This window comes from Ooceraea biroi, chromosome 10 (assembly GCF_003672135.1).
Source record: "Ooceraea biroi isolate clonal line C1 chromosome 10, Obir_v5.4, whole genome shotgun sequence".
In the NCBI taxonomy this organism is placed as follows: Eukaryota; Metazoa; Arthropoda; class Insecta; order Hymenoptera; family Formicidae; genus Ooceraea; species Ooceraea biroi.
Window position 1 is genome coordinate 3,008,144 of NC_039515.1, and position 25,935 is coordinate 3,034,078.

At 32.8% G+C, this 25,935-nt stretch overlaps 1 protein-coding gene across 4 annotated transcripts; it reads right to left on the reverse strand.

The window, feature by feature from the left end:
- Nucleotides 1–791: 791 nt before the first annotated feature.
- Nucleotides 792–25,472, reverse strand: LOC105278355 (phosphoinositide 3-kinase adapter protein 1). Of its 4 annotated transcripts, XM_026973402.1 has the most exons (17): nucleotides 24,598–25,472; nucleotides 21,869–21,922; nucleotides 20,257–20,698; nucleotides 19,606–19,821; nucleotides 18,704–18,987; nucleotides 8,054–8,210; nucleotides 7,580–7,967; nucleotides 7,025–7,321; nucleotides 6,595–6,730; nucleotides 6,205–6,395; nucleotides 5,840–5,909; nucleotides 5,198–5,500; nucleotides 3,109–3,552; nucleotides 2,884–3,000; nucleotides 2,391–2,485; nucleotides 1,866–2,082; nucleotides 792–1,623 (listed from the first exon to the last, which is right to left on the reverse strand). In XM_026973402.1, exons 2-17 carry the CDS (start codon nucleotides 21,876–21,878, stop codon nucleotides 962–964), a joined length of 4,029 nt encoding a protein of 1,342 aa, XP_026829203.1. In that variant the 5' UTR covers nucleotides 21,879–21,922; nucleotides 24,598–25,472; the 3' UTR covers nucleotides 792–961. The 4 variants fall into 4 exon arrangements, with proteins under 4 accessions (XP_026829203.1, XP_026829204.1, XP_026829206.1 ...); XM_026973403.1 differs by lacking the exon at nucleotides 19,606–19,821; XM_026973405.1 differs by lacking the exons at nucleotides 18,704–18,987; nucleotides 19,606–19,821; nucleotides 20,257–20,698; nucleotides 21,869–21,922; nucleotides 24,598–25,472 and adding exons at nucleotides 10,793–10,880; nucleotides 11,220–11,361.
- Between the last annotated feature and the right edge of the window lie 463 nt (nucleotides 25,473–25,935).

The following is a 25,935-nucleotide window of genomic DNA, read 5'->3' on the forward strand; positions in this document are numbered from 1 at the left end:
AGAAATTGTACAACTTCAATGAAAATAAAAAAATAAGTTGGGATGTGCCAACGTCACATGGGGTTCCCAAGCGTAGTTAAAATTTACATCGCGAGTTATGAGACATTCTATAGATTTACTTTTATAATTGATTTTACATCTTAATTTGCATATATCTAATCTTTAATTAATGCTTTGTACGCGTAATATGAAAAAATATCGATATTGTAGATGTTTTTATCATGTAATATCTATAACAACAGATATTAGCAATGGTAATGTTGTATATTAGCAATAACCATTGCACTTAACGGATACTTTTTTTTTACGGAAATATAGATATTACGTCACATATAAATACCGAGTGTATACGTAACATTGAGATATATATAAATCGTACACTGACTAATACTTAATCAGCAACATTACATTAATTCAGTCATGATTGAATGCGTAAAAGATATAATAATACATAATTTGCATAATAAATTGTCAACGAACATTGCATCCGCCTCTGATTACTGTTTTCTATTTCTTAGTCGTAACTGAAACAAATAATAAAAACTTATTAAATACAAGTTGTTAATAATTAAGAGAACTGACAACTTAACTTTTCAAAATTTAATCTAAAAGCAATTAAATAAGAACTTTTCTCTTAATAGATTTGCAATAGGATTTACAATTAGATTCGCATGAATCTAATGAATGGATCATTGATCTTAATCATGATTCTTCAAAACTTCTTCTCGCAAGTTTTTCTTCATCTCTCATTCTAGAAAATAATTCTTAGGAATTGCATTGAAAAACTTGTGTCAATAGATCAGATGATTCATCTTATAAAATGTATTTCCCAAGATTACAAACATGTAAAAGGAAAACTTAAACAACTTATAGTATTTGAGTGTCTTATATTAACATTTTATACATATGTGTGTTAATTTAATTATTAACAACATGTTATATTATTATATAACATTTTGTACTACTGCTCGTTGTGCATTGCCCCGTTTGCATGAAATACGTGAAAAGTCATACCTCTCGGCGGTACAGGTGGTCCAGGCAGTTTCTTTGGTATGGCGCCAAGGGTATTGATGACATCTTGACCCATATTGACGGCAAGGTTCATGTATTCCGGCATTCTGGTCTCGCTGACCTTACTCGTGTTTCTCACAACGCTCATCGAGTCCGCTGGCACGTGTTGTTGGTCATATATCACTCCAGCGCCTTCTTGACCCTGGCTGACAGGCGCAGAATCGACCTCGTCAACAGTAGATTGAGACAGCGATGGTTTCATCCTTGTAATTTCAGAGCACGCCTCAGTATCGTGGCCGCAGGTATCGTTAAAATCGCTGTGACGCTCTTTCGCGTTCTCTTGGTCCACATGAGCAGAATCGGCGGATGCTGCAACATTGCCATTTGCACAATCTGGGATGCACATCCCCGATGGAATTGGAGTACCGTTCGATGGTGACGGGTCGGTGTTCACGTAATTATTGTTGTTAGTGTGTTGCTTCATCGCGTTGGTTTCTTCTTGATGTTTGTCTGATGGAATAATAACGTTTTGCGCAAAATCAGGATATTTTGGACGTTCGCATGGTGAGCTCGGTGTATCCGGTTCCCTCGGAGAGCCATTCGCCTTAAACGCTGCGAAGAGGTACATTGGAAGTTAGTCATTTCTGAAGCCTTTCGAATATTTAAAATACTTTATATCTAAGAATCATGAAAATGTCCAAAGAACATTTTCATTTCTTCTTCATATTTATTCACATTCGAGATTAAATATCTTAAAAATCTTTTCAATTTTTGCTATGATTTTTGGTGCAAATTGCGATCTCGAATAAGTAAGAGTTACGTACGTGCGTTTGATTCGATTACTTCAACATTACCGTAAACGGGTAATCCCGATGGTGGAAATGCGATGTAATGCTCGTGATCAGCTTTGGACAGTGATTGCACTTGGCGCAAATCAAGATCACGCGTGACAGAGACAATCGGTAATGGGGAATACCCGGATGCTAGTAGAGATTTGCCCGTGAATGGTTTAGGCGTAGGTGGTATTTCGTAAAATGTCATGCTAGCCTTCTCATCTCTGGCATTTTGCAGCTGAAAACAATCCGTGCACGATTTAATAATGGGAACATATTTAGTTTCTTGCAACTTTTTCCTTACAAATTTTTATAAAACTTTCTAAGTATTGTCTACATTATGTTTGACACACTTTTCTGCCACGAATGCGAGATTAAATTAATCACACATGCATAACGTAACAAATATTGTATTTCTCCATTAAAATTATGCTGATTATTAAGAGTGATAATTATTATTAAAAAACTGAGTTTTTGTTTTCAAGATTTTGTGACTTCGATTGTTGTTCTTTCGATTATTTCTGATTTGTGACATGCTAACTGTACCTTTCTGTCTTCGGAATCGGAATGAGTTCCGCTGTCACTCAAGCTAAGGCCGCTGCAGCCGCTAATAGTGCTCATTCTGCCGGATGATGATGAACCTAAACAGATACATTGAATTGTACAGGCAAATGAGATTATTTAATTGTTCGTATATAAACTCATGCGTTAAAATGATTATTCAACAATTCTAAAAGATGTCAAAAAATTATATCCATTTTTTCTATAATTTTGTAACATCTTTTAAGTTGTTCTTTGAATATTTACATGTTTCAAACACATTTTCTTAATAATTTTTAAAGTTTATCCATTCTCATCATATATAATCATATGAAATTTAATTATTTCAATTTTACACGATATAATTTTTAAATAAGATTATCAATATTTATAAAAAATTTTAACAACTAACTTTTATAACAAAAGTGACGTTCAATTCAATTCTATTTAATTAATATTTTATTATAATGCTTGTCATACTAAATCTGAAATAACTTACTGGAAACGCTGCGAAGACTTAAACTACTAACAGGTCGATGATCAGCTAATCCACCATTAATACCTTCAGATTTGCTTGAAGACAAATCGGTGACAGTAGTAGCAGATTCCTTCGCATCTGTAACGAAAGTTAATCGAAAAATATTCATTATTCAATTTAATAATAAATTAAAAAGTAATAACTAGATTATAAAAAAATATCACAGTTGCGCATGGTCACACTCGCCTTTTTTCCCCTTGGAGAAAAATTTTCGTATCTTATCGAACGGCGTCGGAGTCTTCATTTCTTCCTTCAATTTTTTCTGTATTCTGTCGTATTCCTCCCTCATCGCCATGAGCTGTCGCTGTTTGTCTTTAAAGCTTTGCTGCACATCGTTTCGCTTCTGCCAATTCTCAACGAGTCTCTCTACTTCGGATATGGTGAAAACGTTATTCTTGAAGTCGTTTATGATCTCTAGGAGCTCGTCCTGCGGACCTGATGGCTCTCTGGATTTGGTGCTACTGTTAGACGACGTTCTGCCGTACGGAAGATTATAACATATTTTCTGGCTGCAATTGTCCTCCCGTGCTCCCAAGGAATTCTGATGAACTTCTTGGCGAGTATCTTGTGTGGGCGTATCTGTACGGGATGACGGTAGATTTGCATTGTTCGTTGTTGTTGTTTTAGCACCTTTAAATATACATAGTTTCGTTATTGGAAATGTTTCATATGCAAGGTGAGGCACCTAAAACAGGTTACCTGAATATCTCGGCTGTTATTGGTGATAGAAAAAAATGTATCAGACCAAACTTGCATGGTTTCGAGGGACACATAATTTGTTCTAAATAGTTTTTTATTAGGTGGACGCGTAGAGGTCATATGAAGGTCAACTTCGTTTTTTTAAATGGTATGTTTTTTTACGTACCATCTAGTAGAGCGTTTGAAGATGCGTACATTGATCTACGGGTCAAAATCATTCAAGGTCACTGAAGGCCAACTGCAAGGGAAAATAATTTACTTTATATTGCCTAGAGTTCTCTGCTATTAAAAATACTGTAAACTCAGAAATAAAAAAGTTCTAGCCCTTAGAAATTTTTTCTTTTTCCGCAAAGTTGAGTTGTTGTTATCATTATTTTTTATATTGCCTAGAGTTCTCTGCTATTGAAAATACCATAAATTCAGAAATGAAAAAGTTCTAGCCCTTAGAAAGTTTTTCTTTTTCCGCAAAGTTGAGTTGTTGTTATCATTATTTTTTATATTGCCTAGAGTTCTCTGCTATTGAAAATACCGTAAATTCAGAAATGAAAAAGTTCTAGCCGTTAGAAATTTTTTCTTTTCCGAGAAGTTCTGAGTTGATGATATAATTATTTCTTATATTGCCTAGAGTTCTTTGCTATTAAAAATACTGTAAATTCAGAAATGAAAAAGTTCTAGCCGTTAGAAATTTTTTCTTTTCCGAGAAGTTCTGAGTTGATGATATCTATATTTTTTATATTGCCTAGAGTTCTCTGCTATTGAAAATACCGTAAATTCAGAAATGAAAAAGTTCTAGCCCTTAGAAATTTTTTCTTTTCCGAGAAGTTCTGAGTTGTTGATATCTATATTTTTTATATTGCCTAGAGTTCTCTGCTATTGAAACTACCGTAAATTCAGAAATGAAAAAGTTCTAGCCCTTAGAAATTTTTTCTTTTCCGAAAAGTTCTGAGTTGTTGATATCTATATTTTTTATATTGCCTAAAGTTCTCTGCTATTGAAAATACCGTAAATTCAGAAATGAAAAAGTTCTAGCCCTTAGAAATTTTTTCTTTTCCGAGAAGTTCTGAGTTGTTGATATCTATATTTTTTATATTGTCTAGAGTTCTCTGCTATTGAAAATACCGTAAACTCAGAAATGAAAAAGTTCTAGCACTTAGAAATTTTAGCCTTCAGTGACCTTGAATGATTTTGACCCGTAGATCAATGTGCGCATCTTCAAACGCTCTACTAGATGGTACGTAAAAAAACATATCATACCATTTAAAAAAACGAAGTTGACCTTCATATGACCTCTACGCGTCCACCTAATAAAAAACTATTTAGAACAAATTATGTGTCCCTTGAAACCATGCAAGTTTGGTCTGACACATTTTTTTCTATCACCAATAACAGCCGAGATATTCAGGTGACCTGTTTTAGGTGCCTCACCCTGTATACACATACATAAGAAATTTATGATTAAGAAATTAACTTTTGTATATAGAATATAATAATATTAATAAAATATTTATATAAAATATAAAATAGAGAATAATTGACAATAATTAATTGTCGGATATTTTGAAATAAAAAATATTACCGGCATGCATCTTCATGTAACCCTGGAAGGATAGGTCCAGTCCGTTTGATGTAACAGAAGATGCAGATGAGAACATAACTGGCATTGGTGTTGGTACGGTTGAATAATTCGAATTTAAAGATCTGTCTGCTGTCATATTAGCGATCGTCGTCGTTAGCATAGTCGGAATTAGAGTCGTTACCGGTCGTGCGACCGGTGGAACCAAGTAAACTTCACTCAAAGGTCTCGGTTGGCAGTAATCTTCCTGTTCGTTGTTGATCTCGTTCGCAATCACTGATGGGACATCCGTGGCTGAATTCGTTCCTAAATATATACATTTGTTTATATTGTTTCTTTTAAGAATAAGATCATCCATATATAAATAATTTTTATTTTACTTATTTATATATTATTTTAATAGATTCTTTTTTACTGAACATTCCACATAAAATAATTTACCAGTATAACAAACGCCAAGAACGTAAAAAATAGATATATTTACAATGTGGAATAAATATGTGCTATAATTTTGTTCTTGCATAATTTTATTCTTGCGGTAGATTAAATTTACCGTAACTAGATAATATTTTTTATCCAATTTTAAGTGTGCATAATTGTTATACTACTGTAAAGATCAATTATTTATTTTAATAGATTAAATACCTGTTGATCGGTTCGTCGTTTGACTTATGACTTTGAGGTAGCTGTACATGTTGGTGAACTCGTTCATTTGCTGGCATTTTATCCATCAGGATCCAAAGTCACGCCCAAAACATGCAATACAGAATTGATACGTCAATTAATGCATCGGCCATTAAAAACTACGAGCCGTTCATTACGTAAGAAAAAAATGTACATTTCGTTTCTCAAAGTATGTCCTATTATTTTTGGGACTTTTCTCGTAAGCTAAGACAAGCACGCGTCAAGTTAGTATTGAGTCTCGAGAAAAGCGAAGAGTAAAATATCGCGGAAGTACCGGTTTGTGTTTGACTATTTGCGACGTCGATCTAAAGGCGAGGTTTTTGTACCATGTAGCCCCGCAGTTGATGTGCCAGTCTCGTGTGCCCAGCTTGCTCGGCGAGATCAGCTGGTGTTAGATCGGAGACGTTCTTCAAGTCGCACGCTAGATCGCCACCCGGACACTCAAGTAGTTGCCACGCTAGCTTTTCCAGGCCGAACCGTGCGGCGAAATGCAGAAACGTTGGATTTTCTTCTGAGCCTGCAAAATAGAGAATCATACTGATCAAAATTATCTCAGAGAGCAGAGAAAGATGCTTTTCCACTTTTACTCCTTTTTATAAATATTTAAATTAAATATATGTACTTTTAAAGGTACAGTTATACGCTGCCAATAAAATAAAATAAAAGAAGACTGAAAATGTAGCTTTTGTTTGATAATTAAATTTTAGGTCATTTACTTGTATGATTTCTATGTGCGGGCACCATGCCGCTCGGAGTCGACAAGAGACTGAAATGCGGTGGCATGTTCTTCTGAAACGCATGGACCATCCAGTTGTCCAATTGTTCTCGATCAGTGGAACTGAAGCCGAAAGTCTGTAATAAATAATAGAGATGCGATGATATTATCTACTGCTCTTGAATTTTCGATTTAGTTTTTAAATTATAGATCAAATACTTGTAATAATAATAGCAATTGATTACATGATCAATATAATAAGCTAGTGTAAGAATAAATTCTCTATCATTAGAATGTCTTTTTAATATATTTTTAATGTATCACCGAAGTTAGATTTGACTTTGACAATGACAATTAAATTCAGTAGTAAATGAAATAAAATTCTCGTAAAGATCTTCGAGTTAAATCTTCGAGTTAAATCTTCGAGTTACCTGGCACATAAATTCAAGAGGATTATCGTACGCCCGGAGGATTTGGTCGAGTTCTCTGAGTCGGCTTTCGCATTTGACTTGTCTAACACCGAGCGCACAGCCGTTTTTAGATATCCTTACGCCAACCAGCATGGACACTTCGAGACATTTCTCTGGTATCGAAAATTGCAGTGCATAAGGATTTCTTCTTTTCACGTTACTTATATCGATCGCGTCGCCGCAACGATCGACGACTACCGAAACATTATCCTCCGGACTCAATGGGTCATTTAGCAAAGCTATTATTTTGTTTTGCCCCTGCGAACAAAGCATATACATCATTTTGAGCGTTCTACAATATTTTAAGAAAATTGTTAATAAAGTCAAACATATATTAAAGTGCATAGAGCGTAATGGCGAATTTAGAATTGATATATTAATTAAAACTAAGTTTATTATATCTAAACTAATTTTGTTCTTTTTGCCTTAAACACGCTACATATATGTACGCACGCGCCCAGTATCTATACATTTTAATATTTGTTCCAAAATTTGGCCACAGAAATAATTACTTACTAGTTTGACTTTTTTCGGGTGCACGGAAAATGCAGTTTTGTCATTTCTGAGGGTTGCTGGCGGCGCAGTGCCCAGAATGGCGATCGCCGCACCCAGCAATTCACCCACAAACGTTTCATCCTGATCCTTCACGAAGAACTTCCTCCACTGATCGTAGGAGACCAGATTGGATCTATGAGAATCGTTGATGTGGCTATCGTGAACGCCCAGCATCATCGCTAGGACTTTCTCGGCGACCAGATGACTGGTCAGATGAACCGCATGCTCGGGACTGATCCGGATGCGATCCAACAATATTGGACAGACGACAACGATCTGGAGACGGGACGATCGGATCTTCTTCTCCGTTTTCGGAGCTATTGGTTCCTCGATCACTAGATGACGTATTCTGAAAAATGATATACGTTATTAATTAGGATAGATCATACATCGAAGTAACTTTTGCAGTCGCAAGACACTTTATTTTATGCTCACTTAAACGGAGGTCTTCCTTGTTGACGACTGATTTGCTCGAAACATGCTGTTAAGTATTTAACCCATAGATTGGAAGCTTCGCTTTCCTTGCTGGATACAAAAAGAACGTCATCTTCCCCATGTCCATCCTTCGATACGGTAGTTCCTGATTGTGGTCCTGAAATGAGTAATTGAAACATCAAATTAGTAGAGTTTAAATATCTATAATTTTATTTCTCTTGTACGATAAATAAAATTTTGATGTCAGTAGTAGTAAAGACACGAGTGGCAGAAAATAACATAATCATTAATAAATAAATAATTTCATTAATGTTATGAAGTAATATCGAAATTTAATCACATGCTTTATATGTGGTTTGACAATTTTATTTAATAATTTGTTTAAATTTTTCTTCAGTGTTGCTTACATCTTCTACTTTTATCTTTTATTTTGTCGCTCTTTAATTTATAAAATTTTTATCATATGCGTGTTACAAGCAACTGTGTGGTCACTGTCGTGACGCATAGGAAATACACTTAATTTCGTGTGACGTATATCGTGGTGCACGCGATGCGGTCGTAATGTGTTTGATGAAATAATGCCACAGATAACGTGATTATTTCGTGTTACACGCGAAAGTAATAACCTTAAGATGATAAAATGATTTTGTAAAATTCAAGTTCAAAATCAAGGTATAGTGTCGCCTGTGATCTGAATTAATTGAACAGACAGACGTGTGATATGTGCAACGATTGATAATCGATACTCTTTTTCCATGTCTTTGCTATAGAATAATTGATTAGCTAAAATTATAGAATATTTAAAAAAATATCTATTTTTCTGCATATTTTTGTATCGTATTGTATTATATATTATTATATAAATATATATCATTGTACATTGTATAAATCACTTCTTCTTCCTCTTTCTCGTGAATTTTACGTTAACGTGAATTTTTCATTGCTACTGACAATCTCGACGAGAAACTATAATAATGTCATGATTATATCGCGAGAAATACAAATGATTTCTAAGGCATGTGGGTCATGTCGTTCTGACGATAATTGCTGTAGAGAGATCAACGTTCTCGAAAGAGCGCACATCGGATTACTTTAAAATGTATGATTCTGCCTTCTGTAGTTATCAAAACAAATATATATATATATATATATATATATTTACACTTGCTATATACTTAATAATAATTTGCATTGTTGAGTATTTATATATTCTCGTTGTGTAACTTACGTATAATTGCGGAAGAATTTAGAAAATTCGTTCGGTCTCGTTTTTCCAATTGAAGACTAGAGTAAACATCAACCATTGTAACATCCGATGCTCGCAATTGTATAACTTTATATTCGCAAAACGAAACATGCACAATTCTCTCCGTTGTTGTAAATTTTAATTGTAGTGTCTCGATTTTAACGTCTTAGAGAATCGTTCACCGAGAGCTTGCTGGCGATCATGCGGCATGACTCTCGCACACTTCGATAAATTTTTTTCTCTCTGAACAAGGTCTTTTGCTCTGTTAATCGCAGAAGAACCGAGTCAATGGATAACGATATACGACTGCTTGAAGCTTCTCTCTCTCTCTCAGAGAGGAAATCGTACCGTTCGTTTTCGAAGCCCCACCCTGCACGCATTGTTTTTACACTCTTAGCTTTGCTGACGCGAATTAGGCGACGCCTATAATTTTCTCGCACGCATGTTGCATACTAAATTCTGAGATCTCCATCATTCGTATTGTCTGTAATGTAACTAACTATACATCGAGCAATAATAATATTGTATACAATTGTGAACCGGATTTGTCTATATACCGCGGACTTGATTATATTTTCATTTTATTTTATCATTATGTAATTTATTTGCATTTATTTACACTATCTGATTTTTGTTCTAGATATGCTTCATTAGTAGAAAATATCTAGTAGATTCTCTATATTTATTTATTATTTCTTGTAATGTAAAGTTTCAGCGCTAAAAATCTTTTAATTTGTGTATGTAGATTAATATTAGACGCATATGTTTTTTAATAATACATTTAATAAAGAGTTTAAAAATATTTATCATTTCTGTGATTCCTCCTAATTAATAATGGCGCGGATAATTTTGAATGTATTTCAGAGAATTTTTAGTAAACTTTTAAAATGGTATTTATTGTATTTCAAATAATTTTTCTGTTGTCAGAAATAAAAAAATAAGTAAGAAAAAATAAATTAATACTTAATATTATTTTAACTTGGAATGCGCTAATAAAAGTAATGTTTAGACAAAGAGTTGATAATTAATTTGCCCTAATGGTACTTCATAACCTTATGCATTTGCGTTTAATGCACATATGTGATTAATTTTGCATTTTATTAACATACCATATTCTTATCGGGTATGTCAAGGCGATAACTGACGTGCTTGTAAAAAGAATTTAAGGATCGCATTGCGAACGTGTATGCTTGTTTCTTTAAAATATCTTACATTTTTATTATGATAAATATTGTCAAATGTGCAATTTTATTAAATATTTAATAAATCTCAAATCAACTTATTTGCTTCTACAGAATTACAAAATTAAGTTCCTACAAAAATAAGTTATAATAGCAGTAATTATAATAAATATATGTTATTTGTTTTAATTAAATAATTAATTCTATGTTATTTATTAATTAAATTTATAAAAATATAATTAATAGTAATTGAGAAAATATTAAATATATAATAATTATAGTAATTGAGAGATAATGTCAAAAGATAATTACCGAAGTACTCAACGCTGCGTTTTGCATAATAATCCTCAGCTTTTATCCTCATTTTTCTCACTCATCGATTCCATCCACTCATTTCAAGCTGTTAAAAGGAACATATTCGCGATTAAAGTAAACGATTACTAGATGTATATAATATATAATTGATTCGATGACAAAATGCTTTCTCATCATCAACAGAGCGCGCAGAATTAAAAACGGTTTAAATTTGATAAATTTACGTTTTAGCAAGATGAATATTACTTCCAATTTTCAATTTCATAACATAATGATCCATATAATATTTTTTAAGATTACTATTTTTTAATACTGTGAAATATGATTTTCTAATTTATTCGTGGAAAAGCAATAATTATCGTAGACGCGTCGAAATTACACCGGTATTTAATTGGCTTTAAAAAATTGATGAAGAAAGAAGTACACGAGAATGAAGAGAGTATAAAACCGATCTCCAATGTGATGCGCGACGGGACTGAACAGACATCCGAGTGTTTCTTAGGGATGCACCGACCGTCGACGACGTTTGCGTCCGGCGCAAGCGCATCAAGATGTGCGTGCCTGTGAAGAAAGATCCGTAGATCCATGTGGCGATCCATGGATTCCATTCTTTACTATGTAACGGAATTGATAAATGGGCATTCTCGTACTGTAAAATTATGTTTTTAGATAATTATCTATGCAGTAGTTATTTGATAACTTTTTGTTCCTTTTTGTTAATTAGAAAAATAAAATATTAAATAAATATACAGTTCATACGAAGCATGGACTAGAATGTTGTAACATTTTTGTGAAGAGTATATAAAATATAAAGTAGTATTGAAAAAGTATTATTTTTAAGAAAATGCTCGAAACTGTATTTATATATTTTTGGAGATGCTATATATTTTCGGAGAATAGATAGCGCGAATAGATAGATATTTCGAGTGATACAATAGTTTAATAAGGAAAACATTATGCACATGAAAACTGTTCCTGAACTCTGAAGAAGGAACTCTGAAGAAACATGTGATAATTTGTACTATCATACAGATAAGAACGTGCCAACTAAATAAAGCGGCCAGCTAAATCTAGATCGTAGTTTATCTCTCACATTCTGTTTGACTTGTTCATTCTTAGTTTAGATTAACGAAAAAGTTGTTAATATGCATTAACAGAGAGTTTAAAATAAAAATTTTACATATGTAAATCATGTTTTGTAATTATAACAATAAATTTTAAATAACAAAATAATTTAAAATTTTAAATAACGCTTAATTAAAAAAGGAGAGGAAATCTGTTTAGTTCTTTGTTTCAGTAATATTTCTGAAAGAGACTGAGAAACGCGCGTGGGGAATGATACAACTTTCACCGTTTTTATCATCCATCTATCCCTGATTCATAGTTTCTTAAAAGCAAAGACGTAAAACAGGAGCCCCATTCACAGATGAATCAAAATTCCACTGGCGCGATGCGGCTTTTAAAGACGTTCTTTCTCTTCCTTTCTCTATCTCCATTCTCTCGTCTGTTTTCTCTTCACTAAATTGCTTATTCTTATAATTAATGACTAATTATTTATATCGATGATGTTTTCGTAATTTGATGAAATAGGTAAAACTTGAAAAGACTGCCTTTGAAAAATAAAACTTTCGTAAAAATGAAAAATGAAAAAATAGAAAAAATTCGATTGGAAAGAATGAATGTGATTAAATAAAAGATTAGTTTTCAAAGAAAGTATTACTAGTATTACTAGGGCATATATACATCGCGTACATCTAGCCATGCGTTTGATACAGAAATTGGACTACTCAATTAGTCAGATCAGAAGAGGAGACTGAGTCACTCGATCCTCGAGGGATGAACAAGAGAATAATAACTGTCTTGAGGTTTTATGAGAACAGTGTTTATGTATTTTATTATGATAGTTTTTTTACTTTATACGTCAATCATTCCAAGAATATCACTTTCTTGATTGGCAACAAGACAGTACTCGACGAAAATAATATTTCCCATTTGTGAAAAATACTGGATTGCATAATGGATATTTATTAACTGATCATTTACAGCGCAACTGTTTCATCGTGGTGGATTATTAGGAAGTTGCGATATGAAGTAGCGAGCATTGGGAATATTTCTGTCGCCGGAAACGTGATGGATATTGCGGGAAACTGCCAAACGGATATGAAATCATGTGTCTACAATACATACGCGCGTGCTACATTCGGAGCATACGCTTATAAATTTCTCGGAGGGACAGAAGACGCGCGATAAGTTAGCGGCCGCATTTATAGGTTCCTCTCTTTCTTGGAAATCACGACTGACAAGAGAATCATTGGCCGTTACGGGGAATAATGACCGATAAAATTTTCTCGTTAAAGTACAGACTTTAGTCTAAATATAAACAACTTCAGATCTGCCGAACCTTTCTCCCACTTATTTATCCATTGGTCTGTTAAAAAGTCATGGCAATATTTCAATAGATGACATTACAAATTAGCTATTAGTGAAAATCATTATTTCAAATGTCCATGTACGATAGTTCATAACAAGAATAATGTAGCATATTACATAGTATTATATGATATTATATTGTAAAAAATAAACAAATGAATTAGTTAAACAAATAAGTTAATTTTTCAGTACAAATAAATTGATTAATTTTTATAGTAGAAAATCGATAAAGTTTTTAATTCATTCAATCCTGTGATTATATCTTTCTTTGATAGTAACTTTTTAACAGCAATTCTTTCATGATAATTCTTTAACAGTAACTATAAATTCTCATTTATGGATAAAGATATGTAAATTGGGCTCACTTGCATTATATTTGCACGTATTATCAATATTAGCTCTAATGTTTATAATATATGTTTTAGTTTTTTAATGATTGTTGTAATCAATTTCTTGTTTTGTTCGAGAATACATCCTCAAAGATTATTTGGAAACAAAATCTCAACTATTCTAACGCTAGCTGCACCTTATAAGCTTAGATTATAAGCTTATGGGATTTTCGAGAAAAAGAGAGAGAGAGAGAGAAAATATCTAGTTAGAAATTCTAAGCTTACGATTTAATCTTTCGATAGATTAAGTCTGACGCAATCTAAAACAATGTTAGGATTTAGAGTAGGATTTACAGAATAACTTTTTATTCTTGACTACACCGAAATTTAATTTTAAACTTCTTTCTTAATATCTTCCGGCTAATATGACAATTGTATTCTTTTATAGGAATTATTTTAGGACATATTACGGATTTTTTTGCCGTATCTTAAAATTACAAATCTGTTAATATAAAATCTACCTGAAATTAAATGTAGAGTGAAAGCTTATTATTTGTTCATAATTCCAAAGCTTGATTTTTAAAGCTCCATAATTTTAATTCTTTTCAATTCATTGAATTCTCCACATTTTTATTAAAGAAAAATCGACTTGACGATGAAGGAGTTTGTAATTGACTTAAATTTACATAAGACAAGCGGAGATAGCTAAGAGATAAACGAATATCTTATAAAAAAATTATAATTTTTTATTCAAATATTTTCATTAAAAAGAAATCTTTTAAAAAATAAAGTTTTATTCCTTTTCCTTTTCTTTTTTCAAATAGCATACGATCAAATAGGAAAGCTTCTTCTAAAAATATACATAGCTCGAGGATACATGCCTTACGCTCCGAGATACTCTGTGAAAACTCTTCTTAAAGCAAATAAGTCTTATCTGGTAGATGGTAGATGTATCGTATTTTTAAATTGAAAAAAGTATATACATACGAATATATTCAATCCTCCTTTGTGCCTGTTCATTTTCGACTCTCATCATAGTAACATAGTTACTGTGAAACTCACAGAAACGCTTGAAAGCACCCTGAATTTTTATGTACATTCGAATATCGTACGCTTCTTCATCTCAGAGCATTTGAAAACTATTAAAAACTACTAAAAGATGAAAGAAGCGTGTTAAATATAACGTGTAAAATTTTGCGTTAACATTTTTTATCCTGATTTTTTTCTATGAAAGATCAAATTATAGAAAAGCGTATTTCGAATGAGCTAAATGAGAAAGTTATTTTCCGGATGTTTATCAAGGTACTCCACGATAAATGCAATTTGCAGAGGACTGATGAAATCGATAAGTGAACGAGAGCTATCGAAGAGTAATGGGGACGAGGAGTTTTGGTACGTTGAATAAATCCATCAGTTACCGGACATCGCGTATTGACCAATCAAAGCTCGTTTATATACTTGATGGTCGTACTAACTCTGATTACTCGAATCCCTTTTCGAGCACGAATCTAGATTGGTGTTTCAAATAAAACGGGATCAACGTGTATTTTCAACGGAGAAATTATCGCTTTAGTGATCCAGAACACATATTCTATTATCGATTTTTAATCGTTCGAGATGTTTAATCGTTTCATGCCTGTTTGTACGATTGTACAAGGTGTTCTATATGATTACAGCAGATTGTAGCACCTGTTTCGTAGGTAGAAACATGCATCTTGTTTTACATCGTTCAACTTTCGCCTCGATCATTTTTTTTAACGAAACAGATATTAGAACCCATTGCATCCTGTATGTTGACATTGCATTTTTAAAATTAGACAAGTTGAAAATATCTTCACAAGATATATTTGTAAATTATATTATTAATATCTTTCCTAACTTTGATTTATTAGCATGATATTATTTAAAAAAGTACTAGAAATATTATAATTAAAAAACTAATAAAATATTAACAAAATGTAGGCGCTATTATTATTTATTAACAAGAAAGCTGTTAATTTCTCACGATGAATTATTAGCAGATAATGAAGTTACATGAATATAATAATTTTCTATTTACCTACATACATACATGCCTACATATACATTAATATAAACAATTAGTAGTTACTTCCGGGCAGTTTATAGAAGCTGTTTCCCTTTAGCTTCTGGATAAAATCTCAGAGATTGTGTAAATGTTTATAGCACGTGTAAATGTCGGAGCAGAAGGGCATCCTCTCTTTCCTTTCGGAAGTTTTCGTTGTTTCTTAAATAACGACATACATACTACTACGAGAATAATCAATAATATTTGATTAAAATACGTTTAAAATACAATGCGAATAATCATTAGACAAACATTAATTATGCGAATGCATTAATTACATTGACAATTCGATCGATCAATAAAAATTAATTTTAAGATTCTATAATTTTATCCTTTCTATACGTTTTCAAACGTTTCTTGCAAATTGAATATTATATGATGATTATCTGATTAACTAAGATGGACTTTGAATTAACTTTGTAAAGCTTTGACTTATCGTCATGAAGATTGACATGCTGCCTCATGGAAAGTAACTGTCAGCACCGGAAGCGCTAGATCTGTGCTGGCGTAATACTAGGAAGTATAACCGGTAAAAATGATATGAAAATAGGATCAAATATGCAGGCAGAATAGTTAATCTTGCGGTCACTGACCTCTGTCTTGCAATACATTTACGCGGCTCATTTTATCACTTGACACATTCATTTTTGTTGGTAATGCATCACGAGTGAATTTCGTAACACATAACACATATTTTCACATATTATTGATATAATTGAGAAGATAATGACTCTGTATGAAGAAATAAATTAAAAATATGGTAACATTTCTCTTTATACGAGTTGAAATATGACTTTTTTAAATTTATTCTTACAAAAAAAGAAATAAGAAAAATAGGAAAGAATTTACGATGCGAGAGAAAGAGTGTGTTCTTTCGTTCAGATCGTAGAATGTACGTCGGAGCGATTGCTTATAACTGTGTCAACATATGGACGGATATTTCCGTTTCATGCTGGAAGCAGCACACTGTGCATTGCTTGCAACGAAAGACATGTAAAAACACAGTTTGAAAACGTATTTATAGACTAATACACTTGTATACATGTGTGTATGAGTGTATTATTTATGAGATATTAAGAAGAAGAAATTAACAAGAAGGGATTCTTGTATTAATTATTTATATGTATTTCATTATCAGTACTGCACATGGAATCAATAGTTTTGTCTACTGCATGAACATCTATCTACATTCTAGCTTCATTTCCGTTGCAATCAATTAAAAACGGACATTGGCCAAGGTCGCATTTTCTTTATTAAAGGCACGCACGACAAAACATCTACTTCATTTTTTTAATTAAAAGAATTTGCTGAGTAATTCACATGTGTATTTTAAAATTCCATATATATCCTATATTGTAGGAGTATATTATGTGTAAAATATAAGATATTTAAAGTTTAATTATGAATTTCATGAAGCTTATAATATTATAAAATCTAAAGTTTTTAGAATAGGTTTTAGAAAAATTTAAATTAAAAACTTATCTCTCCTTTTTTCTCGCTTTAAAGTTCCAAATTATTGAAATTGTTAATATATAAATCCTATTACTGAACTTTTATAAAATTTAAATATACAATACACGAAATATTTGATATATGCAAGAATGTTAATACAATAATGTTACTATGCTATTACATATATTACATGTTAAACAATATTTCTGTGAAAACAATTTCATTATAAAATTTTTAACTTTTTAATGAGTTTTTTTTATAAAAGTCATTATATATTGATTTTATATATGCAAATGCACACGAGATTGTTTCGTTGTCACGTAACTTATCACGTAATGTCGTAAATTTCAGAGTTTCATGGCTGTGTGACGACCGGCACATCGACCATCGGAAAACGACGAAGTCGTTGGCCGAATACTAAAAGTTGTGAACTTCCGGAGCAGACTTTATCCAACTTATGCGCGTTTATTGGACCCGGATTTTATCTGTTACGTGATTGCGAGATCGCCGGATATCCTTTATGCGTTATTTATTTTAACTGCGATCCGAATTTTAAAAGCGATCACACGCAAACGGAATTAATTAATGAAATAATTATAATAATATCGTATTATTAGAGATAAAATATATACATATAAGTGAGTTACTAATAACATTACAATTCAATTGTTTTTGTATTTTCTTTCATTTACATATTCTCTTTGACAGTATTTGCCAAAGTTTATAGAAATATAATTATATCACTAACCGGTTTAAGAAAAGTTTGTATTTTAAATGAGCAATTGGATTAAGTAATTAGTTTGTTAAATAATTTAACAAATTAATTTAAAGTTTACGTTATTAAGTTATAAATTATTATATTAATATAAAATAATTTTCTGTACAGAGTGATTTTTAAGAATTAATTTTAGAATCAAGATATATATAGAGATTGTACTTTTACATCTCTTGACATAAATAAATAAGTAAATTTTATGAATAAATGTTATGCCTTAGATCAAATAAATTATTGATGTCTGGTAAATGTGTAATAATATATCTATAATTAACATCAATATTCAATTATAATAATTTTATCATCAATAGGAAAATATTTTAGGCAATCATTAAAATTGATTGCCAAGATAAATCTAGATGAAAGAATTTTGTACATAAGGGCTTTCATATTAAGTTCTTGTGTAAAAGTATTTGATGTCTTTGACATAAAAGTCGTTCAATAGAATCGTCACTTTGTTGCACTAATTAAGATTGAAGTAACTGAAAAGTGTCATCTGAATAGAGATTGGGGAACAATCGATGAAACAGAACGATCGAAATTGTGTCGTAGCACCTCGACTTTTGTGACGCTTGGCGTTTCATGCGGGCATACGAGACGTGGGAATGCGTGAGAACTCTTCACTCGAGCACCATTCTTATAGTAATAATAATAATTACCCGCAATAAAAAAAGAATTCGCACGATTTGTGCTCCATGATTTATTTCACGAATTTTTGCCGTTCCAGACTTCAGAAGTACAAGTTCGAAACGAATAATTTTGAAACGCGCGAAACAAAATTACGAAAAGAATTTAAAAAATATCCGTATTCGTTTTTGATTGATTGATAGACTTACCTTTATTGGAGGCATTTCTATATCTTCTACGCCTGATCTTGTTGCAAGACATTTGTTCGTTTTCGTTGCAGGGGATGCCATCGATATCATCAATTAACATAGGAGTTGCTGCTGGGTCTGTTTCCAACAAATTTCTGGATCCTCCCGTTTGCTGTCGTCCACCAGTGATCACAGCGTTATTAAACGCGCACGCTTCTTTTCCAAGAAAAGTGCCGATTGAGTGCCTTCTGCGACATGCGGTTGTTGAACTGGCCATGGGAAGAGTGGAAGAAAGGTTGTAGTACCTACAGGAAGTTCTTAACAAAGTAATTCATTTGGCACCAGTTTTTGTTGCATTCCTTGATCATACGTATGTACAAGTATATAAACAAGTGTATAAACAAATATGTCAAATACAATATATCATCGACATGAGAAAGTCTTAAATTACCCAAAGAGTCTGTTACTGAAAACTAAATAGTAACAAGTCAGGTATTATGTATATAAAAGAAATAGAAAGAATCTTTTGCAACCAAAGTTAGAAGAGATAAATAAATGATAAAGTCAGGTATAAATCGATTAAGTGGATTTTGAAGTATCGAGATGTTTCACGGAGAGATTTCCAGTATGTATAATTAATCACAAATATATGAAAAGGAAAATGTCAAAATTAACGTCAAAATAGGTAAATCAAAATTGACAAAATGATTTAAAATTGTACTACTAATCAGTACATATACAGAAATAAGATACAGAGATTTGTGGAATATGAGATGGTATGCATTTGGAAAATATATGACAGCTGCGGTGCACTAATGTAAACGTAATGAAATCAAAGTTTGAAGTGCAATCACGAAGATACATTGATTATAATCGATGAACGATCTTCGGTAAGAAATTAGAGTAATAATTTTCTTATTAACCTGGAGTTATCCACACTGAGAAAGACATCTGCGGTACCATCATCATCGTTGCTATTGTCATCGTTGTTGCTATTGTTATCGTCACCATTATGATTTTTCGAATTTTCCGCTAAACCGCAGTAAATCATATCATTGGACAGAAGCTCGCTAGTAGACTTCAAAGCTCTTCTATCTCGGCCAGGCCGATGCCGATCTTTCTCAGAATGCGAATACGATCTATATTCAGACAATTCGCGATACATATATTTGTAATAAGGTAATTTCGTTTTTGTCAATGCTTACTGAAAGCGAGAAATTCTTTAGAAGTCTGTATAAAATCTGTATATGTACAGAACGTTTTAAAATCTGATTTTATTACAAGAATAAATAAGTCAATTATCTCTCTCTTTCTCTCTCAGTCTTTAACAAGTAATATTAATTTTTTTTGTTTCTGCTTAGAATCTACATCAATTTCTCTATTCTACAATAATTTTATTTACTCTTTTACAACTAATACCATTAACATTTTAATGAATACATTTGACATCCTTAATCCTGTTTATGTCTTTGTTAACAATTTAAAAAATAAGAAAAAATAAGAAATAAATAAACGAAATATTTATTTAATCTGATTTTATCCCTGTTAATCCTTATCGAAATTATCGAATTTACCTATGTGGCAAATATGATGCCAGCGGTGCAACATCGGATGGCCTCGGGTCGCCTTTCAGGAATTTCTGCGTTTTCTCTGCATGGTCTGCATTCGCGCTCATCGATCTGAAGAGATTCCGGAAGCTTCTTCTCTTCCCGCATCCGGGATGGATCGTAATGTTTCGCGATAGCATTGAAACGTGCTCCTCCGTCGGCGTCGACCCGGCTGACGCGCTGCTGCCGCGACCACCCCCATGGTGGTGCATTGATGCTCCGGACTCGGGTTCCGCGATGCCACCCTGAGAGGAAGCCGCACCCATTTTGCCAGCTCTTCGTCGAAACAGGGCGGAGAGACCGCTGCCGTGACCCTTGCTCGAAGACGTCGACGTCGATGTCGTCGTCGTCGTCGTCGTTTTCGTCGACGACGCTGCCCCGCCGGACAGCGAGAAGTACCACGGATTATCTGTGAACATACGGATCGAACGGATTTGGATCACAGGTTTGACTCACTTCGCACTTTGTTCTGCCGTTCCTCGGCTCCTCGCAAGAAATTATTCTCACACTGTTGTATGTCTGTCATCTCTGTGCACTTTTCTACGATGAACACTATCCTAAAGCGAATTGGCACCACAAGAGATGCGAAATTGTAAGAGTCACCTTTCAAATTCAATCAAATTAGTTGGATATAAAATTTGGTTTAAAATAAACAATAAAAAACATAAATTTTTTAATTTTATATTCTAGTTCTAAAGTAAGACACAAGGTTTAGTTATGTATCAAGTTTGCACTTATCACAGCTCGACTCAATGCACTTTATTCACAACCTGCCTAATAGCGAGTCCACCTGTAACTGCGGGAGTTTCATGGGACACCATGAACGAGCTTTACGACACCATTGCATCCGATCATGGTGGGGGGATGCATCGGACCGGACGTTGCATTGTTCCCCCACTTGGTAAACCGGCAGTAATATGCGGTAGCTGCACCGGAAATGTACCACCGTGATTTACAATCTTTGCGTGATCTTTGCGCGATCTTTGCGCGCGCCACCGAATCTTATTGTTTTATGCGATATTCTTATTATTTATTAATTACATTATTAATTATTTGCTTTACTTATGATTCCAATTATCTGCGTGTACACTTTAATGTTATTTATCTTATTTCTCTTATAACAGAGTTCTTCGATATTACGAGATACACTGTGCCAGCACTTTTTTCATGAATATAATTTAGCAAGCGTATTGAAAGACATTATTAGAGGAATCTATATCAAGAGTTTCTTCTTGTACCATTTAAAAGAAAAATAATTAATGTGTAAATAATTAATTTTAATTATTTGAGAAATTGTTGTATACTGGAAAATTAAAAGATTTTAATTACAATTATGTTACTATCATGTTTCACCATTCCAAATTTTGACGATACTAATATATATCGCTTCGTGAATTATATTTGCGATTTCATTTAACAAATATCCGAGCAAGTTGATATTTGTCAGCGAAAATGAAGGATATGAGGGATGCATGCGACTATGCGTAAACGACGTGTCCAGCGTGTTAAATATTGCGACGATCTGTATGCGATCTTGGCAATCTCCGTTGCGATTGTATTGGAGAAGAATAAAACTCACCAACTGCCATGATGACCTTCCCTCTACAATCGCTTCTTTGGATACCACGGATACCTGTAATATGACATATATTACAATTTATTTATTGTATTTTCTTGTACACAAATATATTTATCCGAAAGAGAGAGAGAGAGAGACAGAGAGAGAGAAAAGTGCTGAAATTCCGACGTCAGAGAAAGAGTGATCGTGATTTTCCTTCCTGATTCAGCAATTGCACGCGGGAAAGTCTATGAGAATGTCTGTCGGGGCTTTCATTCATTGCTGAAAATACGCGCGAATATTATATTTAGCATCGGTGAGAGACGCATCGCATCGTATATGAGAAACACGACCCGTTTAACACTTACGTACATACAGAAGGGGGTGGCGAATGAAGAAATGGGGGTCGAGTGCGAATGCAGCTCATTCACGTTTTATGCACGCAACATTATCACGTCGTCCCTGCATCCGTCACTGTTATTTCGACGACGGTATTTGTTAAAGACACTATTTTTCTTTGTAACGAGATTTTCTTGAAAGAAAGTTTCTTCGTAAAGAAAATTTTGCGAATTCTAAAAATTGTTCCTTTGTGATAACATATCTTTTTATTCGCAAATCAATTGCAATAATTAAAATCATGCAAATTTTTACGTTTAAAATAAATATCTTTTAAAATTTCTATGTGTATAAGTTCTCCGAATTAACAAAACTAAGTATTTTTATTGACACGATTACTTCCTGTAAATTCTATGAAGCTCGCAATAAAATTTAAAATTAGATCTAATTTAACAGAATTTTATTAACAATTTTTATTAAATTTTTATTAAGAAACAGAACGATTATTTACTCGCAAATTCGTGATAATTTGCTTATACTACGTTTATATGATAGTCATTTTTATTATTCATGAGGCTGCAATTGAGAGAGAGAGAGAGAGAGAGAGAGAGAGAGAGAGAGAGAGAGAAAGAGAGAGATTAGTCTGATGAAAGAGAAATTAGCCGAAAAGTTGCGCATTTCTTCGAATTTAGTTAAACGAATACGCGACATGGCAATTTTCTGCTCTCGTAGCTACTGCAACGATGACGGTTACTATTTTCGTATGACCGGGAGAGGTAGAATGTGCCTGGTAGAGGTAGAGAGATAAATAGAAAGGCAGAGAATGAGAGAAAATGAGAAAGAGAGAAATGGGAGTAGAAGAAGAGCGAAAGAGAGGTAGAAAAGAGAGAGAAACAGGGTGATCGTACCCATGAAAAGCCCAGTGTTTCTTTATCTAAATACATAGATTAGTCTGATGAAAGAGAGAATGATTAACATAGAGGAAAAAAAACGAAAAAGATAAAGTTGCACACGCGAGACGGTTTATTAGATTTTTACAAAAGTTTAAAAACTAAAAGATAAAAAAAAATATTTATCTCTTTTGTTGAACTAAATCTCGTAGTATAATGAAGCAACAAAAGATGTAAGAAATAATAAAAAATGTAAATCATAAATCTAAAGCATAACAATTAGTTATATTAAAATTATTAAATTTAGGAAAGGAAAATATAAAGAAATTTATGACAATTATAAACTTATAACATTCAATATTCATTTCGGTCATTATGTATAAACATTACAAATAATTTTGTGACTATACAAGTTGCTTAAAAAACTTTCGGTTTTTTTATCAAATTATCAAGTTATTTTGACAATGGCAGTTTAAATCCATCATATTTGCAGTAGCTCGAGCCGTCCTGTTTTCGAGATGCGGTTTCTTGAACAAATCACACGCGTTCGTTGCTATTAATAGAAGTTCCCGCGCCCGTCGTGAAGGATTGGCCGCTGCGCGCCGCGCTGCATCGCGCCCTGCAACTGCACCTGCACCGGCGCATGGCCCGATAAAAAGAAGCTTGTATCCGGCGACGCACGTGCTCCCCGTAGACGCGCACATGTGCAGCAAACATTACATTCAGAATGTAGTGCGTTGTTCACGACCATAAAGCCGCGGTTTAGTGCAACCGAGGGAGTTCTTTCTTGGGAGGAACTTAAATTAGCTCGACTTGGTTTGTGATTGTTCTCTCGCTCTTTTGCTTTTGACTTCTGTTACATTCTTACTGTCATTTTTTCAAAGTTTTTAAACCAATTTTTCAAAATACTTTTTCAAAGTAAAGTTTTAAGCTAATTTTCCAGAAATTTTTGAAAAGTCTAAAAACATTTCCTTCTGATTTAAAAGTACTTTTTTAATTTATGTGCGGCTTAGTTGCAAATTGAAATTGCTCTCTTTTTTCAGTAAGTTAAAGTTAAATTATTGATAAAATAATAAATAAAGTAGATTGGAAACAATTTGCTATTGATTATTATGTTTTTATAATATGAATGTTGTATTTATTTGGTCTTATCGAATGTTGAATATGATATTGAATATCAACAAAAAATACTTAATATGAACTAGATGCACAAACTGATTTATTATCAGTGGAAATATCCGTTTAATATATTCTCTACGTATTATCTAAAAATATTTATTTAAAGTATAATAAAATATTATATCTAGTCAAAATCATGTCAATGTAGCATCGAAATTGCAGCTTGTTATCACTGGGTAGAAAATAGATCTAAATAGTGAAACTTTTCTATACGATATAAATTTATTCCTAACGACGAGATTTGAGATATAATCATTATATAATATATTAGAGTATAAAGAAGAATATAACAAAGAATATAAAATAAATGTGAGTTCAATCAATTTATCGTGAGAACAAACTCACCTTTAATACACACACGTTTCACATGACATTGTCTGCTTTATCCAATTTGTGGTATTTACGATATCACTATCGAGTTCTTTATTCTTGAAACAAGAAACATTTAACAAATAACGATGTCACATCACTTTAATATTCTTGAATAAAGTGGCACTTTTTTAGTTCGTAAAATATTGTAATTTTTTATTTGCTTTTTCTTTCTCTTCTTTTGTATTACACATAAAGTATATCTTCTTTGCATAACACATCTATGTTTTACAATCTTTAACTAATTTGAATATCTACATATTTATTCAGAGTTTAATGTTCTTCAATATATTTTATAAAATGTTTTAAAAAAATATTGTAATCTTAGTGTAAAGATGTACATTCAGCCTTATTTATTTTTATGATATTAAATTATATAATTCAAATCAATATATTTTTCTAGATTGATCGAATATTGATTTAGGATTTCTCACATATAAATGATGCAAAAATATTCTGAGTAATCTTTTATTAAAGTCAATCTACGTATCTGTATACGTTTAATTAATATAGCCAATTACGATCTTAATTAGCGTAATGAATTATCCAAGTCACAAGATTACCGATAACAATCAATTACGTTGTCATCCACGATCTCATACTATTCACTCAATTCACATTGCAAATATTAAGGCAGTAGCTTTTTCTTCTTCTTTATATATTTCGGACGCTCCATTGTATTTATTTTACGGAATAAGAAAAACGTTCATTCACTTTAGAGAAAATCCCATATGTTTAATTTTCGGTTTAAGTTTCGCGAATTTTTAACGGGATCGTGCCCGGTCAGGGATCGTGCACTGGTACAGCACAACACTTCTTGAAGTACTGACAAGCCAGACCTGGAGGGAGCCCCATCAGCGGCACTGCCATATGATCACTCGTTTGCTCGCTCACTCGTTTCTCTTGCTCTCCTTCTCTTCTTCATTGCCACCACCTACGCATCTGGCAGTCTCACGAAGAAACGCCCATGTACGCTTTGTACGAAACGTTATTTCGGGATAGACGAGGACGGCGGAGTCGAGATGTCGAAGGACGACTCTTCATTGGCAAAGAGAAACGAACCTACGTTGCATTTTTTCGATGCATTGCACGCCATTTCTTCCTTGTATTTGTAACTATGTTGCTCACGGTATTTTGTACACCCGTTTGTTTGCTTTGTATAGATAGTATCTATTGGAGAGATTAGATAGCCAAGAAGAAATAAGAAGTAGAAAACTTTTCACTGTAAGAATGGATATGAAGAAAATTAACAAATTTCCTTTGAAATTAATATCTCGCTTTTCCAAAAATTAACAGAATAATAATAATAATTAA

Excerpts from the sequence above, each read along its gene's own strand:
- LOC105278355 (XM_026973402.1), bottom strand. Across the intron at positions 19,822-20,256 it reads GCATCATATTTGCCACATAG|ATCGTATTCGCATTCTGAGA; the intron begins GTAAATTCGATA and ends GTCTGAATATAG. Across the intron at positions 1,624-1,865 it reads ATCGGGATTACCCGTTTACG|CGTTTAAGGCGAATGGCTCT; the intron begins GTAATGTTGAAG and ends ACCTCTTCGCAG.